This window comes from Halyomorpha halys, unplaced genomic scaffold (assembly GCF_000696795.3).
Source record: "Halyomorpha halys isolate HHAL.00 unplaced genomic scaffold, Hhal_1.1 Scaffold58.1, whole genome shotgun sequence".
Lineage (NCBI taxonomy): Eukaryota > Metazoa > Arthropoda > Insecta > Hemiptera > Pentatomidae > Halyomorpha > Halyomorpha halys.
Window position 1 is genome coordinate 2,875,214 of NW_027110919.1, and position 22,358 is coordinate 2,897,571.

At 28.9% G+C, this 22,358-nt stretch overlaps 1 protein-coding gene across 1 annotated transcript in view; it reads right to left on the reverse strand.

Annotated features, from left to right (window-relative positions):
• The window catches only part of LOC106692463 (ciliary microtubule inner protein 2B), a 96,530-nt gene that overhangs the window by 6,294 nt on the left and 67,878 nt on the right, over nt 1-22,358 (reverse strand). Inside the window, exons 2-6 of the mRNA XM_014438420.3 lie at nt 10,538-10,613; nt 7,330-7,501; nt 7,110-7,192; nt 5,373-5,517; nt 760-893 (exon numbers count right to left, since the gene is read on the reverse strand). Coding sequence (XP_014293906.1) covers nt 760-893; nt 5,373-5,517; nt 7,110-7,192; nt 7,330-7,501; nt 10,538-10,613 — 610 coding nt within the window. The remainder of the gene's footprint in view (nt 1-759; nt 894-5,372; nt 5,518-7,109; nt 7,193-7,329; nt 7,502-10,537; nt 10,614-22,358) is intronic.

A 22,358-nucleotide genomic window follows, 5' to 3' on the forward strand; every position in this document is an offset into this window, starting at 1 on the left:
TTTAAAATATATTAGCTAGTGAAATTTTATATAAAATTCAAACTAAAAGAGGGCACAACTATTTGAATAAGTAAGAGAAATTTATAAACCACTAAAAAATATTGCTTTTGTTTAGTTTAAGGTTTATTTGTCTATCGAACTAACTTAATATTTTTAGAGAAGTTGATAACAAGAAAAAAAAATAATAAACTGAATTTTTTACTTGATTCAGACTGAATGATTTTGTAATAAAAATATTTATATATATCTTATTTACTTTAATAGTGGCAAACCTGAAAAAAAAAAATTAATTTTGTATTTAACATATTCTGAAGATTATATCATAGACTAGAGGTAATTCTTGACAATCCTACTTGCTTTGGGATAGTCTGTAGGAAGATTCCAGTAAAGAAAATAACCCCAGTCTATGGTACCTTTGATATAATATATAATTCAAAATAAAATCGAAATATTTTAATTTATGAGATGTGCCACTATTATATCATCACTGTGCACTAATAGTCAATTTTGACTGTTAACCAACATTAGTTATAATGTTCAGTGGACCTAGGTAGTCTATCAAAAGTCTAGTCAAACAATAGGTCTTGGATACCTTCTGAAATTTCACTAATTTTATTTCAATAGAACTGTGGATTCGCACAGAAGGCCAGCATCCTACTGCTATGCTTCAAAATATTCCAATCATAATAGTTATAATCTTAAACTTTAAGATAACTCCATTGAAAATAATATCTAATTTAGATATAAATAAGTTATCACCTGTTGGAGGAGGTAGAGACCCTTTTTAGCAGCCTCGTGGTAGCGTAAACTTAGGGAAGCTTCTGAGGATTTTATCCTCGGGATATGTCCCGTATAGCCTGCTATCGGTGGCTGCTCTGGTGATATATGCTCATCTGTAAAATAAAAAAACCATTAGTTGGAAAAAAAAAATACTAAAAAGGAAATGGAATAAAAATTCAATGAGCCGGAATAATCTGCATCTTAACAGTAATACCCAATGTATTTAAAGTGTGTATAACTTTTTCTCCTAAGCACTCTCTAATAAAACTGATATAGGTTAATATTTCAGTTTAATGTTCAATTTTTGGCATATAAATATCATTGAAATTTCTTTTGTAGTTTTAATTTTTTTTTTTAGTTATAATTTCTTTTGTTAAAAAACTGCTACAGCATTGACACAGTGACTGAAATTCATTCTTACCAAAAATTATGTTAAAAAATGCATTCTCATTTTGTTTATTGTTAATTTTTCTGTTTCTTAATATTCAAAACCATATCTTATTCCTCCAACTAATACTTTTTTTTTTCTTAGAATTCCACAAGATATTATCTTAGATTCCTCCTACTTTTTTCAATGTATGTATTACTGAAATTTGGATGAACTTACCATGGAATAATGTCCTTCTATAATCAGTGCTACAAACTCTAGTTTAGTACATGTTATGTTTGTAGTTACATTAGTATTAGTACTGTTATAAGGTTTGATTAAAATTAATTGGCTAAATTGTGTTTTTACATTATTCTAAAAATCTAAAATTACTGAAACTATTGTGTAAGTCAATAAAAACAATTTTTGAAATCAGTGAATTAGGCAAAAACAATTAATAAATTGGCAAACTATTGAGGTTGTGACTTAGTTTACTCTTTTTTATCAGTTTAATCTTCTTAGAATCGATTATTTTGACTTAACTCAAAATTGATAGCAATTTCACTTAACCAATCTAGTTTTAACCCTCCTCCCTATATAATATTGTTTGCTACAAATAATTATATTCCATTATTACTGTGAGTGTAAAGAACAAGAACTTAATAATCAAACTGTACAAATGCAAGACTATTGCAATACCAAAATATTTTTGAAATTCATTTTTTTAAAATATGGTCAATATTAATTGGAAGATATTCATCTATTGAATTCATTACTTTATGTAAATATTCTTTCCTTGAAAATTTTTTTTATTAAAAAAAAAATATTTTTACAAAAAAATCAATATCTAGATGTTCACAATCCTCAAGATTACACTGTAGTAAAACATTATTTTATTATAATATATCAATATATTCTTTCTGACAATATGAAAAAATAAAACGAGATAATTTTGTTACATTACATTGTCAGAAAGAATATATATCAATATATTCTTTCATAATATATTGCTGAAAAATTGTTTTTATATTTCTGTTTATCAATAATTTACTAAATTTATCTTGTATTTTTTTTAGTTATTTGTATCCATAACAATTTATATTATATATAAATTACTTGTATATGCTTACATACATTTGCTTTTATATGCTTTTATAGTAGGTATATTAACAGAAAATTTCTGATATAATCAGCATTGGGATACAAAAATAAATAATCTTTAAATTTTTGAAACCAGATTAAATAATATTAAAAAACACGTATCAAAGTCCAAAATACATTATAGCAAACTTTTAAAGTAAAACAAAATAATAACAGACTATTATGCAAATATAAGCAATAAATATAAGGAAATATTTTTAAAAATACAGTATATACCCATATTTGATTGATAGAATTAAGAAGCTGTTAGAATATATCAAAGGCTTACGCCACAGTAATGCTAAGTACATTTCTTCTAACTTTACAGGTTCTCTTAGGAAAATTACAATTTTTCTTGAAAGAGAGATCCTGTAATTGTATTTTTTAAAAGTTGGTGGAAATGTACTTAGCACCATTATGAAGTAAGGTATCGATATGATTTGTAGGATATGAAATATAATACGTATAACAATAATAAAATATTTTTGTTTAAACAATTGCCTAACATGAAGACTAAAATTGAGACTACACATAAGGCAAAAATAATTAATAAATCAAATTTTCAAGGGATATATATTGGTAAAACATCCGAGGAAATAATCACAAGAGTTATAAAACACAAAAATAACTGCTGGAATAGTAAAAATATAAATTTAGTAGCCCTAGCACATCACAATAATAAATCTAATATTAAGTTTAATTTTACCAACCCCCAAAGTCTGGATAACAATAATTACAATGGAAATAATAAAATTCTTAAGTATATAACTAAAAATATGAAGCAAATAGTAAACCTTAAAAGAGATTCAAGAAGTTTTAAAAGAGCTCACATTATGATAATATTAATAATAAATTAAAAATATAAAGAAAAACAATCATATATTAAAAAATAGGAATTAAATAGAGAATTGAAAAAAAAAATTAACAAAGTCCTATACAGATATAAAAATAAAAGACATGGATTAGGTAAAAATTGTTGGAAAATAAACAAATCAAAGAACCAGTTAATCCTGACAGAGTTCTGTGTAACACTAAAAGTTGTCTTGTTAACTACTCCCAAAAATTGTTCTAAATTATAAGTATTTTTAATATGATGAAATCCTCCTTGATTGAATAGTGATGAATTGAGTTTTTTTTTTTTAATTCAGTAAATCATAGATACACAGGTATATAAGCACACATTTTTAAGTGTAATATGAAAGTATATATTGATAAATTGTTATTAAGAAAAGTTTAGCTGCAGTTGGGGCACAACCTTAAAACATCAAGATGATAACTTTTTTGAAAAAATATTTTTTCAAATAAAAACAATTTATAAGGGACAATTATTAATATTTAAAAAAAAAATCATATTATTATAGGTACTGTGAATTGTTACTATTATGTAACCATACATTATTTTAGAAGAGGAAAGTGAGGAGGTGCTATGAGAAGGTTATACACAGATGATGTCATATTAGATCAGATGAATCAAAACTTGTTTACAAAAAACTCTAAGTGAACTTGTAGCCCTACATTGAAATTGATTTGGATTGTGTTCATGTTTATCATTGCTAACTAAATCGATCTTTTTTCATGTATGAAAAAATGGATATTATTTGGATAATATAAATTCTTGATAAATCAATTATAACCCTCATAGTAAGTGAAAAGGACTTGTAGGGTACCTTGCTAAATAGTTTACTCTGGTTAGCAGGGTGACCTATACTACACATTTTACTACAGGGGTTTCATAATGACAGTGATATTGAAAGCAATCGCAGCCACTTTGATCATGTAACCTAACATTTACTGTTGTACTATCAGAATTAGTTTGATAGTTGGTCTGCAGGTTGACCTGTGGTGGATGGGATATGTGAATCAGTAAACACTTCTCAGTTGTACTCTATATAAATGTGCATTTAATATATGTTATTCCCCCCCCCAAAAAAAAACAAAAAAACAAAAAACTACAATTCTTTCTTCATCTTTTAAAACATTAAATATACCAACTGATATACAGGAATGATATTATTTGAGATTTCTTATATCATATAATAGAGTATATTAAATAATAAAATACAGGAACTTAGATTGACAAATAAATGATATGCAATTTAGAGTTATTTTAAGATTTATTTATTAGGTAGTAAAATACAAGCATCAATATTTGAATCATAATTATTTAAAAATAATAACCAAAAAAATACAAACTAATATATTGGAAAATGTGTTATTTTGAGCTATAACTCTATAATGCCATTTCTTTTTGATTAATTAACAAAACAACTGTACAATTAGTGTTTGAAATTTCTTTTTCAAACATAATTTTGTATATATTTGATCTATAATTGAAAGCTTCATAATAAACTATGCTATACAAATAAAATAAACTTTTTAATGACTATTTAAAGAAAAAAAAAAGACAATTTGAATTTGATTCATTAGATATAAACTGTATTCCTTCTTACAGAAAGAACAAAATATGTATATAAAATAATTTTTTCCTGATTTTCAATGTTTCTGATTAATTTGTAGTGACAGTACTTTACTAGTTCAAATTTTCTTTTTTACATATAATGTTGTATAATAATATGTTTTTGTTTGTTAAAAATTTTGGATTACTTTTTTTTTCTATTTCTAATACTTTCCTTCTTTTTAAGAATAAAAATATTCAGATATATTTTTGTCTAATGTATTGAAATAAAAATAAAAAGGCTGTTTTCAGTATGATGAATGTGTCAATAGTATGACTGATTTTTTTTTAATACAACAAAACTGAGATTACCCTGAAATTGTGCAGGGACAGCTTTCCTGCACAAAATTAGTTTAGTAAGCTCTCAGTTCAGTTTCTTATTGGATGAACAGTCGATAAAAGATAAAACTGATATTCTTAAATACAAATTATTTAAATTAGAGCTAAGATCTTTCATTATTACACTAATTGCATTGTAGTAAGCTAAACTAGGAAGAAACAACTCAGCCATTGTCATAAAATTCATCCAAGTTACTTTTACTACATAAGAGGTAAACATTATTCACTTATTTTTGTATTTATTAACTGAATATTCTGCTTCTTCATTACTACAACACTTATAGGTATTACCTCTATACCTGTTTTTCTCATCATAGTCCAAGAGGGCTGCACTTAATTTGTCATGTGGGTACGTTTCAGGGAGCTTTTGAGTACCACGGGCTTTTGCTCTCCAAGATAGATCACCCACTTTTTTTCTCTCCAAAGCAGCTCTCCTCTGGTTTTAAAAGTTTTAAAACAATGATTGTTTGCAGATATTACTTATTTATCAAAAGTACTTTTTTTAAACAGTCATCTAACAAGCAATAGAAACAGCATTAAAGCCCATGCTTGTCATATGCGTTAACGAAGCTTGTCTAATTAAATATTGCAAATTTTAAAAGCCACTTATGTAGTATGATCTACAGCCTATTGAGATTAATACACATGATAGATAAGCATTGATTTTGTAAGCAATAGAAATAAAGTTTGAAATGAAAAAACTTTATTGAACACCAATATCAACATAGCTGCATATAGAAAATTGTAAATGTGGCTATAAGCTGCCTATTTACTAACTCAAAAATATATGAGGTCAAATATTGAAAAAAAATATATGGCACCATTGGCTGATAATTAAGTAGACTAAGAGGATTTGAGAATCCCAGATCATAGAAGGCCCAAGGTTTTAAAATATCTAGATTTAAAGATTTTGAAAAATCTACAAAAATTCTCCATAAAATAATTAAACAAATCTAAACATAAAATGTTAAATTTACATGTTCTCGAGTAAAACTTTTTTTTTGGAGGGAGGCTGCAAAATATTTTACCACTTAGGCTCTCCATTGATCTATCTCTTATGAGGAGCAATGATGAAATTTACTAAACACAAATATTTAGTGTAATTTTGTAACTGATTAATATGATAGCTTGGTAGCTATGAAATTAGTTGACCCATAAACAGTTAAATATTTAAAAAAAAAAAATGATATTTCAGGTGTAATGAAATGCTTAAAATAGATCCATAATTGACAAAAAAATTAAGTATGTATTAAATCACTTTTAACATGATAATAAACAACACATGTAAAGAGGAAGAATAGTGTGTTAGATGCAATTAATTTCAGAGTGTCAAAAACATTGTTTAATTTCGGAGCATTTTCATGTTTCAGAAAGTTGCTTTGCTACTGAATTTATCAACCTATTGGGTTCAAGACTTATCCATTCCAAAAATAAGTACAATATTCTCCAAAAGAATTATATAAGTTAAACAAATCTTATTGGTTTTTAATTTTTTTTTTTATAATTAACTATTTTAACTAAATATTAAAAATATAGCAGAAGTTAAGCAATTATTAAGCTACTTGCTTTTTCAAAAGCAGCAAAGTAAGAAAAAATCAGTATAGATTTTTTAATTATATTTACAAAATGAATATAATTTAAGAATTTCTACTTCTTTTTTTTAATTAGGGAAATACATGCAATCAGCTAAACAGAAACACAAAATCACCTTCATGCTTTTTAATTGAAAATAATATATAAATAATAATTATAAATTCCTTTATTGAGATTATAGTTCAAATGGAGACATAATTTTTAATTTTATCAGTCACTAAATGTAAAATAATTTTATTCTCCAAGTGAATAACATTTATTATGAAGGAATGGTAAAATATAATAACAAAGGCGAAAATGGTAAAAAAAGGATGATAATATTATTAGTGCAATGTTTTTTTTCTAATCAAAATGAGAAAAATTGATTTGACTAAGGATTTTTTAATAGCAAAGTTTGCACGTCTATAACAGCTCAAAAACACATGTTTATCTTACCTGAAAATTAAACTTATCAAAACTTTCCTCTGCTAAGTTGGCATATGATTTGCCATAAGAAAAGTTCATTCCTGGTATAAAACCTGTTCGAAAGAAATTTAAGGAAATTTGTACAATAATTGAAATATAACAAAGAATTGATATTGAATTTTAATGGGAAAAGTATACTAATCTTACATCTAATGAAGAATTTGTTATGTAAAGTGCATTAATGAAATACCTGTGTATCCAAGAATGTATCTTTTGCTTCTTCCAGCTGGTGGATTTATTTGACCTTTTGTTTTCTCAATGGGACGAAAATCACCACCTACCAAGAGGCCTTTGAGAGGATCTACCTGCCGGTAATGGGATTCCAACATTCTTTTGGCCCACACTCCTCTTTCACCCATTTCCTGTGGGGAAAAAAGTTTTGAAATATGTTTAAAATCTTAAAGTTAAAAAAAATCCATAGGAAATGAAATATAATAATTAGTTCTGGTGAGAAGCTAATAAAAAATGGTGTTCCAGTAATATCTTAAGATTGAGTACATAAGAGGGTTAAATCATTATCTAAATCCTTTTTTGATCTCTATGTTTTTTACAGTTATTTCTTCTTTATTTTTTTATTATATCAATGATTGGCAAATATGGCTTGTATAGCAGCACACAGCTAGAGATATAGCAAAGTAATGCCTAATTTGGTAACTCTAAATTGGGTACCAAAATAATTAAATTAGGTATTAAAATAATCTCCCCCCCTCCCCAGCTTCTTAAATTAAATTAAAGGTGATTGTTGACCTTAAGACAAGATAAGAGGTTTAAAAATTATTTTATTGCTTAAAGTTGGACATAAGTTCAAATTAGTAATAATAAATAATGGATAAACATAAGATTACTATATATAATAATGTGTTGACCTGATTACTCTGATGTACCGCCGATTTTATCTAATGAGGCGCGAAAAGGTAATATCGTGTACAATGTTAGTTGCTTTTAGTCTCCAGAAGTTAGCAATACAGATCTTCTTAGTATTTTGTGTAGTTTCAAGAGATAAGTAGTATAGGATAATCACAATTCCTACCTTATTTTATCCAGGTAAGACAAAGTTATATTTATAGTTTTGGAAAAATTAATGGAGAAGCTGATTTCTTATTCCTATAAATTAAAATTAATTGTATATCTTTGACAGTTAGTTGTTCTTTACATTTAATCTATCCAGCTTTAGATCATTTTTAGACCTAAACGGAACAATTTTAAGTTGTCAAGTTCTGAATTTTTTGTGCTACGTATATACGAGAATGTAAATTGAAATGAATTCGAAAGGACGCTCCAGATCATTTAAGTTTTGGAATTGATTGTTTAATTTTTCCAGGTATCATTTTTTTTTTAGGTCGTTTAAAGATTGCGTTTACTCAAAATGTGAATCCTCTTGGTATTTAAGCACGAGAAAAAGAGTAAAACCTGAGTATTTTTCCAAATTTAGTGCTATTTAGCCATCAAAATTGTTTGAAAATTAAAGTTGATCGATACGTTTGGGTTCAAGCAGGATAATAACAAAAATAAAGTCATTCACATTCAGATGGTCGATCATTATTAAATAGCTCTGTAACTGAAATAGAGCCAAAATCAGAGAATGACCCATATATGTTTCTTAGAAAAGTATGTTGTTTTGTAATCCAGTAATCACTGGTGCTCATTTTAAAATGTGTTCTTTTTAATAGTACAAGAGCCGGGAAGAAAAAAAGGCAATTATCTCACCCCAATTTTTGATTACTTCAATAAAAACTATGTATAATTACTAGTCAAAATTAATGAGTCTGCCAAGTATAGGGGGGGGAATAAAAAATGGCGGCTGTTTCAAAACCTTAAAAACATTAATTTTTCATTCGGAGCTCTATATCTTAAAAACTACCAACAACACTATAAAATCTAAGAGAACATTATTTAAAGAAGAGTAAATTTGCTGAAATATTAGCCCTAAAAGAGCTATTTACGTCCAATAGTTCCCGAGATATAGCTTTTAAAAGCAAAATTCCTTAAAAATCTACTGAAAGATTAGTAGTTAGTTAATTTATTTTGAGAAATATATATCTCAGGAACTATGTGACGCACAGATGTCTATTAGCACTAAAATTAAAGCTAGTTTAATGGACTACAAAGAAGTTCATCACCTTTATCTTCATAGGATTAGTAGTTTTCATGATATTTGCTAAAATAAATTGATTTATTGTTGTTCGGACAATAAATTTGATTTATGAAAAACTTTAATTCAGAAACCATTGGACGTACTGATGTCTGCCAGCGCTCAAATTAAAGCTAGTTAAATTTACTACAAAATAGTTAATTATGTTTATCTTTGTAGGAGTAGTAGTTTTTATGATATTTGACGAAATAAACTCACAAAATGTTAATTTCTAGTTGTTCGTATAAAATGCTAGATTTTTAAGAAAATATATCTCTAGATCAATGAGACGCACATATGTCTGTCAATACTCAATATAAAGGAAATTTAACTTACAATAAAGTAATTTATGACACTTATCTTCGTAGGGTTAGTAGTTTTTATGATATTCACATATGCATATAAATTTGGCAAATGAAAATTTGTCCGAACAACTATAAATCAATTTATTTTAGCAAATTTCATGTAAACTATTACTCCTACGAAGATAAACATCATAAACTACTTTATAGCTCATTAAACTAGCTTTAATTTGAGAGCTAATAGACATCTGTACGTCCAATGGTTTTTGAGATATAAATTTTTCAAAATAAATTCACTAACTACTGATCTTTTAGGATACTAAAATACAACATTTTTATGAAACGTTGCTTTTTAAAAAGCTATATCTCGAAAACTATTTAACGTTAAAGGGCTCATATTTTAGAAAATTTACTCTTCTTTAAATGACGTTCTCTTAGGTTTTCTTGTGTTGTTCCTACTTTTTAAGATATAGAACTCCGAATGAAAAATAAGTTTTTTTTATCGCTTTGAAACAGCCACCATTTTTTATTCCCCCTACCTATACTTGGCAGACTCATGAATTTTGACTATTAATTATACACAGCTTTCATTAAAGTAATCAAAAATTGGGGTGAAAAAACTGCCTTTTTTCTCCTCTTGGGCTCTTGTACTATAAGTATTTCATTTGCATATGTCCTGGAATACCCGATACATATAAATTATGGACTGACAAAACTAAAAATAAATAACACTACAACAAAAATGTAACATATCAACTAAAAGTTTTGTTTTTTGTTGGCAACAGGCGAAAACGGGAAAATGTTAGTTTCATAATTTTTATTTTACTTAGCCGCATCGATGGCTGGTAGTTCACTCTTAAAATTATAAATTAAGACTCAATGTTCAATGTTTTTAAACAGAAATAATTAGTCGATAATACAGAAGAAAGAAAGATTTTTTTATTTCTAATTTGGCAACTACTTACTCTAATAATTTCTTGAGTGCTAGCGCCGTATCGCTTTCCGATACGAAACTTCAGCGTAGGGCAGTGTCCTGTATAGCTGCAACAAACAAAAATGTAAATAAATTAATTTGGAATTTTATTTGACCAAATATCAATTAATAGTGTAAATTTAGTTACCCTTAGATATAATTTAAGAAGTTGATTTGGGGAGGGAAAAGAGGAAAAATGCTTAGAGAGAGAAAAATACACTAAGTGAAACAAATTTAATGTGAGCTAACATTTCGGCATAACAAGGATGGGACATAGTGAGGGGGCCACTGATTTTTAAAATTATAATTTTTTTTTTGTGTGTTTCTACATTCAAAGATATTGGACACGTCCCGCGCTGTTCGTTCTAATGGGACCGACCGTAAAAATATTAAATATAAATATGGGAGCTGAGAAAAAAAATTAAATGATTTAAGAAATTGTTTATGTTGCTATTGTTATAACTTTTGTAAGCCTGTGCTCTGGATTTTAAAGTTATTATACCAACCGATTCATTTCTTTTTCAAATTAAGAAACGAATATATCGATACTTTTTATTGTGGCTAAGTGTATAAAAAATACGAAAGCCAAAGTACGCTAACAGTACACAGTAACGAATATCAACTTTGTTTCTCCCTGAAGTATATCACCAAAATCAATAGACTAGGTAGGCCAGAAATTTAGTTTCTAGGAAAAAGCAAGTCAGATTTGCTTAAAGCCTCAAATTTAAGGCTCAAAGCCTATTTAGAAATAATTATAATATACAAATGTTGATTGGATTAAACAAATATTTTCTTGGAAACAAATTATTTGGCAGACAGCTATAATATTTATTACAGTTTTGAAATTATTGAACCGATTTACTTTGTAAAGTGTCTTTACACTTATCCTTCAAAAATTTTTAAGAAGGCTAAATAAAAATCTAAATTACATATAAAAATAAAATAAAATAAATAAATAACATAATAAATTACTCTATCTTAATTGGAAACGTCTTTTGGTTTTTGTGATATGTTTCATTGAGGAACAAAGTTGATGTTCTTTATTTTCACATCAAGAAACCCTTGCAATTGGAAAAATAACTTTTTTTTGTACAAATGTTTACCTTCTCTTAGAAAATCACAAAAATTGTAATAATTTCAGCTTGGCTCAATCTATCTACAAAAAACTGTTGACTGGAAGTAGTCTTTGTATCTTGGTCGCCACACGAGTTTTGATTCATAATGGAAGATTAATAGTTGACCGCATGTTTTAAATTGTACGAAGGTCCCGGGTGGTTGTCTAAAAATGAGAAACCTTCAGCAAAGTGGTGCGAAACGTTAATTACTAATAAATAGAATAATTTAGCACATACAATGAATAATTTTACAAAATAGAATTAATAAAATAAAGTGGTGAGAGAAGCGGGAAATAAATTGTATACATAGGTAATTGAAAAAGCGGGTTCAATAACTTACTTAAGGAAATTAAATAAAAATAAAGTTATATAATGCAAAGAAGTATGAACATATTAGTTATTATTAATTTAAAATTTAAAAAATAATAACTAATATGTTTATTATAATATGTTCGTACTTCTTTGCATTATATAACTTTATTTTTATTTCATTTCCTTAAGTAAGTTATTGTACCCGCTTTTTCAATTACCTATGTATACAATTTATTTCCCGCGTCTCTCACCACTTCATTTTATTAATTCTATTTTGTAAAATTATTCATTGTATGTGTTAAATTATTCTGTTTATACTTTCTTTTTATATTTTTTTATTTTTCTATACTTACTGTGGTTGTTATCTTGTTTTGTTTTTAGCCCTGAAGAAGGCTAGAAACTCTAGCCGAAACGTCGGCACATTAAAATAAGTTAATCATACTTATTTGTGTTTTTCATTGACCGCACCCCCAACCATCTTCTCCTCATTTACTAATAAATAGTTTCCAATATGCAACCCAGACCACCTTCCTACAATTTAAAATGTTTGTTCTAACACGATTCAAAACTATCATCCTCAAATTCTATACACATGCGCTCGGCAGTTCGGTGATAGTTTTGAATCGTGTTAATACAGGCATTCTTAAACAGAAGCAGTTGTAGGAGATCCAGCCAATATGATTATCAGATGTCAACAACTTCATAGGATGATCGATCAAGCGCTTTATTTTTCGCTTCAATGGATGGCACCTATTTTCTTTAGAAATTGTAGTTCCAGTAACTGTAGAATATCTTTGAATACATATATTACCACGTTGCTATATCAGAAATGTGAATTTGAGAACTTGAAAGTAAGCCTGCTTTGTAAATATAGTTTGTATATAATTCGACACTAACTTTACTTTGTTTGGTCCTCACATAAATGACATGTTGTAGGTGCATTTAACATGGACTTTGGTGCAAGTTACTTGACTTATTTTATCTTATTTATATTTTTATATGATATAAAAATATTAATAGGGTAATAGATTAATATCTAAGTACACCATAAATCCTCTTTTCTTAGTTCTGAGTTCCTTTTTATTTATTTATTTTTTAAATCATGATATACTTTTAGATAGTAAGTACTTGGAAAATATTGATAATGAAAATTTAGTAATTGATGATCAGCAAATAATTGAGCGTATTGCCATTCGTAAACTCTATAGATAAAAGATGCAGTCATGAACAGCTGTGTCGGCTTAACGATGTTTAAAACCGCCACTTGACACTAACAACCAGTAACAAGATTCGACCATTGCAATTACTCGATAATTACTACTTGCTTTAAATTAACATCCCAGTTAAACTACAGACATGGCGTCGTAGCTACAATTTTGTAAGCTGCACGAAGGGCCAGTTTTCGAGAATATGGGTGTAAGACTTGTAAATGTCATCAGATTAAGCTGGAACTTGGTACCTTAATGCCTTCAATGGGAAGGAACATGAATGCTTCAAAATGGGAAAATTTATATGAAAAAAAAAAGGAAATCTGCTAATTCCTATAATTCTTGAAATTTGACTAAAAAATATCTTTTAACATTGGAAGGATATAAATAAATTGAGACTAATAAATAGAAACATTACTTTCGACCGTTAGGTGACTGATATAGTATTTATAACTAATAACTGTCAAAATTACCAGATTTTCAATTGAACTGTAGAACAAAAAAAAAAGAGAAAATGTATATACCGCTCACTCACATATTCCGCGTGGTGAGAATGAAACAGTTTATCTCGTTTTTCAATTAAAAAATTAAAATAACTCTAGACGATGTAGAGCATTTGACCCATATTGTCCCATTGTGTGCTGTCCTATTTTGAACGAATTATTCAGAGAAATAATACTTTAGAATTACTGAAAAGAGAAGGCTGATAAATGGAAGTGAATGGCAAAAAAAAATTGCCCTGGAAAATAACCGAATCATATTATCCAAGACCAATTTATGTTATTTCACCTATTCTAAGAATATAAAAATAAAATCACGTAAATTATAACTTCGGCAATTGTGTACGAGATTGTAATATGTGTGACTTTAAATATGATAAGTAATTTATGAAAAATTAATTTATTGTCTGATAAAGAATAAAAAAGATAAGATAAAAAAGAAAAATAATAAGCAGAGATTAAGTAATTGTTGTTTCTCTAAAATCCTGAATGTTTAAAATTTAAAATTGTGAGTATTAAAAAATCATCATATATACTAATAATTGTAAGAATAATAGAAACAAAGCTAAGAAACTATTTCTAATAATATTTTTTTTTTTTTTTATTGATGGCATTAATTTTTTTTAAACCTTTATTTTATTCATTTTAATATCTAGTGAGATGATTTATAATGTTATTGGTAAACAACTTAAAAAATACCCTTCTATTCCGCATGCTCCAGTTTGAAGAGGAAAGTATACCCCTCCACAACTTAACACAACAAGCCTGTTGAGGAGAAATATTTTGAACTCAATTATAATCGATTTTTGTGGTTGTTACCATGCAAACCTGTTGATAATTCACTATACTTTTCGTAGTATTTGTGGTATTTAGGCGTTTTTTAGATAATTTAAACATAGCCATTATATCATATACTTAAGTTAAAATTAAATAGAGATTTTAGTTAATGTTATTGATGTTTAAAAATGAACCTTCTACCTCAGTTTTGTAAATTATTGCAATTTAGTTACTGCTGCTTTGGTTAAATAGTGACATAGCAGACAGAATTTTTCTTTGTTTTGTATGTGATGTATTCGACAGATTGTACCAATTTTTTCATGATTTATATATTTTTTTAATTTGAATTAATATTTAATTAATTTTTTATGGAAATTAACTTCAATTACTTTAACTAATTATACAATATTTATAAAATAATAAAACCCCATTTAAAACAAAAAAATTTCAATTGAAATTTTAAACAGAAACAATAGACTAGAGATAGACCACGGTTTCCATATGGTTGAAAATTATTCAATTGACGATTTGTTTTTTTTTTTTTGTTTTTTCGGCCAAGACTCCAATTAGAGTCCTATACTGCCTAATTATTTGTTTTATATGAATGACTAATTTAGTCAATTTTTACCATTATTCATGCCGTTTTTCAATTTCAGGCGCTTTTTAAATATTGCTCGGTTGAACTATCTTAAAGTCTCCTCTTCCCGTTTTAAGCTAATATATCAAAAGTGATATAGGGCCGTCGCTCACCGGGTCCATTAGCCGGGCGGGTCCGGCGGGGAAGGATTGCCTTTTTTTTGTGTTATAATCCCCTCTTGTGAGATTGTGACATATCGTACATCGACCAACCTACTCGCTATAATTGTCTGTTTAAAAAGTCAGATAAGTAAGGCTACCATGGAGGGCGGGAGTAGAGGGTTTTCATGCCGTTTTTCAATTTCATAAGAAAAAAAATCAATTATTAAACAAATAATTGGAAACACTAATATTTTTTAGTCCCTTCAAGCGAATTCTGAATAATATTTATTCGTTATTCATGAAAGATATTTTAATTATCGCTCTCTAGTAACAACTAAATTTTTTAATAAAACGTATATTTGATGCATCGATGTTTCCAAATTTCAGTGACTAAAATGTATAAAAGATAAAATAAATTAAAGTAATAAAAAAAAAAATTTAATTATATGTTAGTTTTTAAGACGTGCAGTCTTTTTATGGTAATCTCAAAAAATCTGTATTCAGGTCATTACTTGGCATCCCAATAAATCCTACAGAGCTCATGACCCTAGCTTCTAATAATATTAGCTGATATAGCCATAAGAAATCATTAGCATGATTACAAGAAACTTTCATAGTAATTTTCGTCGAAATCAGCTTTGTTGTACATAGTTGATGACCACATCCTCTATTAGTGATAACTACTACATCTATACTTAATCGTTAACAGGCTTATGAGATTCGTTTGTACTATTTTCGCCAGTAATTACCGTATCGTTCCACTGAGCTGATGGCCATACCTCCTATAAATAATTGGTAATACACCATTGAAAATGTTATTAAATGTAGAAAATATTAAGAACCGCGCCTACCAAGGTTCCTCAAATTCATCCGATATGTTTCAACTATATAAAAGTACTCTATAGACTACCTTAATGATACTATAATATTGTAATTGGAAGGAGATAGTTGACCATATGAAATAGATTGGAGGAAAATAGTCTAGGTTGCGGTCAATAAAGCTATCAAAATAGTAACAAAAAACTATTTATTGTTAACCAACGTTTCGCCCCACTTTGCAGGGCTAAATAAGAAAACAAGGTACAAACATTTTACAATTAACAGAATATTTAAAATAAAAAACATTGCAAAACAATTGTTAATTATATAAAAAACTAAAAATAATAAAATATTAATAATAACAATATGAGAAAATTTACATGTTGGTAGACTGGAAAGAAGTTATTAACAAATAGATTTGATATAAATTATCAATATAAATCTAGGCATATAGATTGTTTTTTTAATTTTTAATGTTCTGTTAATTGTAAAATGTTTGTATCTTGTTTTCTTATTTATCCCTGCAAAGTGGGGCGAAACGTTGGTTAACAATAAATAGTTTTTTGTTACTATTTTGATAGCTTTATTGACCGCAACCTAGACTATTTTCCTAGAGTCAACATAATATTGTAATTTCATCGGATTTACCTATTTGTACCAAACATTTTAGCTTGATGTGATCATCAGAAGTAAGCTGAAATAAGATTACAAAGTTATGACAGACACCATTAAAAACCACATAATGACATTAGAAAATGAATGAATTTCTATTCATAATAATTTTTATTAATGAACCTCTAGATATGGATGTCAATCAAGAAAATTTGAATTCGAACTTTAGCAAGATCGCAATACTTCCACTTACTGTATATTCCTTGTTTTAGTTTGTGAAAAAAAAAAAACAAGGAAGAATGGAGTGTAACAATCACATTGAAATATTTTCTGAGGTTATAATATGTTGTCATATTATAAATACTGCACATTTCATTAGTAATAGTTAATTTAGATGATTGTTAATAAGAATATCATTGAAAATTCCAGTTTTATCTAACAAATGGGGCAATGACCCCGAAACATTGCTACTTATTTAATAATGCTCTAAATAAAGAATATTTTGATAAAGTAGATTTATAATCAAACAATGCGATACAAATATTGATGTTAAATTTTTAAAATAAATTAAATTCTAATATCAAATAGAAAAAAAAAAATATAGCAAAGATAATAATAGGAATAATACTAAAGCAAGCGAATACGAGGGTTCTATGACGATATCCTCACCATAATAATGATTGATAATAAAATTTCTCAACATAGAGCTATCATATTTGAGACCATTATTTTTATTATCTATTAATAATAATTATATTAATATCAATTTTTTTAACAATATATATGTATAAATGATGTGCACACACAGATGTGTTTGTTAATATTACTATTCATAACTGGCTACAATTAAATATCTTTGACCTTATTCTGAACCAATAGAGTCGTGGCCAAGCGTGTTAAGCCAGGGCTAAGAGAACAAAACCAATGAGGTTAGAAGCCAATGATCGAGTATAACTTGCCTGTTTCGGTGAAAAACGGCTGATTCTTGAAGAGTTTTAATGAGTGATCACGAGGGAGAACCGGAATCAGGGAAGGTAGATCTAGAGCTGGCCCCGGTTCTTGGTACGGTGTGGTACCGGCCGGCATCGAACGCATCAACAGTTCTACTTGATTTACGGTTCGAATCAAGCTTGTTAATAACCCACATTGTCGAAATAGAGTCTAAAGAAATATTTTTTACAGGTAGAATAAGTAAGACGATTTATTGAAATTAGTATTATTTATAACGAAGCTTTCTCTCTAAGATGAATATCATTGAATCTATGGATTCTATCTTTGCATCTTTTTACATAAATATATGTTCGTTGTTATGCTGCTGTAAAGATCTAATCCTGCAATTTTTATAAGATTATATTTTGTCATTACCTGGTTTGGGAAATTGTTTGGATGAGCAATCTTCAATAAAATTGTAATTTTAATTTATTTTTTATTATGATATGGTTGTTATTTCGTTTTCTTTTAGAAACGTCAGCGCAATATTATAAAAAAAATGAAAAAAATTAACTTTTTTTTGTTTTTTATTATTACACTGACCACAACCTCGACCGTTTTCTCGTATAAAAGTTTAATATCATTTATTAGTCTGTACCACTACATCCCATGGAAGGTCAGTGGTTCGTTACTTTGTATAAAGTAATGTTTCTTGAACAACGGTTATACAAGGAGTTGATTTGTTCAAGATCACATTCAACCGCCAGATTTTTCCCCTATTAAAGATACACTCTTTATGAGGCTGGATGAACCCCGAAGAGCTCCCTGAGCCCCCAGAGTAGATTAACGGCTACGGTAACGATAAATAAAAAGTTTAATGATAGGAGATAAATATTTAGGGAAAATTACATGTTACATTTTTTTTCAGCCTATACAGCCCCATAGTGGGTATGTCAAGATTTATTTCTAGGGGTTGCCAAGAAATAAGCATTGACTGACCCGGGTGAGAAACGAACCCATAACCTTTTGAACCAAGTGTTCTGGGACCCTCGCCTAAACGCGCTCAGCATCAGCTCCTCCTTTGAAATATTTTGAATTATATGAAAGAATCATTTTGTGTTTCATGACCTGTGTGTCCTTCAGGAACTTTTTAAAGTGATAATATGTGATCTTTCCAAGGGTTAGGGGTGGTTAGAGAGGAAACCTGAAGGTTGAGCGTAATCTTGGCTATATCATCTTGTCGGACTTTTCTTTAAGAAACATTCTCGGACAGTGAGATGAGATTGTGCCTTGTGAGGCATGAATAGGTCAACTAAGAATTCTGCAAGTGCTCTCTAGCGGTTGTTATTAAATATATTAGTTTTCCCGTTTACCAGGGCGCTCTGTATGTTAGTATAAATCAACAAGTATTATCAGGGTGACCCAATACACATTTGTAAGACTGAACAAAAAATTTATTTAACAATTGACTTGAAAGTAATTAAAAAATAAAATAAAAAGTCTAAAAAGATAATTAATCATTGAAAAATAATATTATATTTAAAAAATAATTGGGAGTATTCTTTACTTAGAGTTATTTATTATGAGCCCACAGCTGAAACGATGAAAGTCCATCGTCCATCCATTCTGTGTAAGTCCCCCGGCAATCATGCCACCCCTGTAAAACCATAGTTATACCATGTACTCTTCTCTTATAATTCCATGCGGCAATGCAAGATATGTTCTATTTATGTATATATGTAATTAGGCTAAGTCTATTGTATTTGTAGTAAATAAAGATATTTAGGAAGTAAGAAAAAAAAAGATGGAAACTAATATAGAAGAAAAAGTGCGGCTTAATCTGATGCCATTCGGTGCGATGTTGTGCCAGGAATGAAAAATTACTCTCTCCCAGACAGCACCATCAAAAAATCTGTTCAGTGTGAAATAGAAAGCTAGAATATAAATGTTAATGATAATCCTATAATATTACACTATACTATAGACCCTCCACTGGTTATTTTTGGTAACTTTTACGTGACCGTAATAGATTAGTAGCTAAATTTTTTTCAAAAAACGATGTCCTTATTTTTTGGTGCTGAAACCGTGCCAATATTTGTTTAAACCTTAACGAAGCCATGAATCGATGACCTTTGCCCTTGCCCTCTCGTGAAAAATCAATCTATCATTTCCCAACAAGGAAACTATCTATAAGAACATATTGCTTCTCCCCAGTGCAAGGTGCAGTATCGGATCTAGTTCGGGATATTTATATTTTTCAATTTATTTTATTGTTTTTTTTTTTCTATTAAACATAATACATAATATAACATGCATGATAAAATCAAATAAAGATGAGTGAGCATTGTTAAAATAAAAGGACGAAACAGATATGGTGAAATTTTAAATTTTTTTTAGTAAGAATATAAACAATGTTATAGCAAAGTGGCTAATAGATGATTTAAAAAATATATATATTTATTGAAATTTAGTAAATTTGATCTCAGTTATAATGGAGTGATATAGGCGTGTAGAGAACTATCCATTAGTAGCACTCTAATGACGTTTTTATCTTTGAGGATTTTACGAAGGATTTTGGATGGGATACGTGAGGATTTCGAAGGTTTAGTGGAGACCCAAAGCTCAACTTCGTACGTCTAGATTGGCCTTATTACTGGCTTTTGTAATGAGTTGGAAGTTTAGACTGTTCTTCTAGCAAGTGTTGTAATAGTCGAAATCGACGTGCAGTTTCCTGTCTTTTCAGTGTTGTCTGAGGATTCCAGGTTAGTAATTTGTCCAGATGTAGTCCAAGGTAGCGGTTCTGTTCGACAGGGGTAAGAGATACATTATTAAAGGAAACTTTACTTAGGTTTCCGACGAAGGGTAAAAGTGGCTTGATGAAATTTATTTTAATCCTCCAATCACGACACCATTCTTCGAGGGCTGTGATATGGGATTTGAAAGTTTGGGATGCAATTAAAAGGTTATTATTAACTGCGAGCACACATGTGTCATCGGCATATCTACGTGATGAGGGTAGTGTTAGGATTGGTTGGGATGTCAGTTGAGATGATTTAAAAAAAAAAAGGCTTTAGTCTCTCCAATAGAAGTTAATGAATAACTGGTGCATCATTCACCAATTTAAGAAACAGAGAGCGCACCTCACATTACCTGCTTAAAGCTTAAGCAGGCTTATCAAATAGAGACAGCGAGTTTGAATATTAAACTGATATATATATATATACATATATATATATATATAGATATATTATATTATATTATTATATAGATATATTAAACAGCTCAAACCATGATGGAGATAAGAAAGGCAATCTTTAAAATCAGTTTAGGGTAGTATCATTACGGTGCCAGTTTGGAAGCACTTCTCCAAGATGGCAGGTGTGTACTAACTTAAACACAGGAGGTAGTATACCCTAATCCAAAGCAATAGTGAATCCAAAAAGTGGGGAGTTAACTCTGGAGAGGCCGCGCGGGTTCGAATCCGGCGTGGGAGAAGGGGACTGATTTTTACTTCGTGACGGCTCCACGGAAGAAAACTAGGTCTCAAAGTGACATATTGTCCATAGTTTAGGGTTTACTAATATTATTATCATTGATTTAATTGGATCATAGTTACTAAACAAACCCACAAAAGCTTCGTTTCAGTGGAAGTCCGAGCTTTAATTCATATGTATATATACGACCCATGTTGAGGTGTTGTGTTATAACTGAAAATATTGGTCGACCATTTTTCTCAGAGAGTACAAGTGAGTGCATGTCCAACCCCTATGTTGGAATAATGTTTGGGAACCTTATTATCTTATACATAATCGTAATAGTATTTGTTTTTGTATATATTTTTACAATTAAACCTAAAAGAAAAAAGATTTACTGTTAAAGGGACTGAATAATCTGATATGAAGAGGTTTAAAACAGGAATTACCATCTCGCCATATATTTGACTTCAATGGATTCATACATTGGCTGAATACACAGTATCAACTTAATGGTATTTTTGTTAAGGCTGCTTGATAAGAAACTAGAGGTTTCTGTAACCAAAAGAGGTTAATTTGTTTTCGAGCTAATGTAACTCATCCTTCAGTGTATTTTAGACAATTCGTCAGTTTTTCTCTCCACCATTGCCCTGAATAAGTTGCTTGGAAACCGATTTTTCTTTTTATTTGTAGAAAACGGGCGTTACAAAGGAACTAATTGGTACATAAGTTCCAGTAGAGTTGGCTCACTAGGAAGAGCTGAGATAGGTTGATGAGCCATGATACCTATAGGATATAACGATCCGGATAGATAATGATGGCAGTGAACTGTCCCATTACATCTTCACTATAACCATTTATCAACTAATTACTCCGGGCTAGTGGGGTGTTATCTGTCAGCGCCTTCGTAGTTGTTCCTGTTTTCTACTATCTTCAATGAAAACCATTACAGAAACATTGACAAATGGCTTTCTTCTTTACATTGTAGGTCTAAATACAGTTAAGATATATTGATGTGCCATAATTTATGTTGTTTTAAGCTAAAAATCCGTAATTTATTTTTAATGAATGTACACATGCAAAAACAATTGTGTCAAGTACATAGATAAGTATAGCTTTCTCACTATTTTTACCTTTTCTTTACCCACTCGCACTCGGATGTAAACACACACACCCGCGCGCGCGCGCGTTCGAGCTTGCATATACTGTATACAGTAGCATATAGTCTGTCTTTTGAAGATATTGTTAACTTTCTAATCTTTATCTAGCTCTTCTCCAGTTCACCAAACTCTTTTTTTTTTTTTTTTTTTTTTTTTTTTTTTTTTTTTT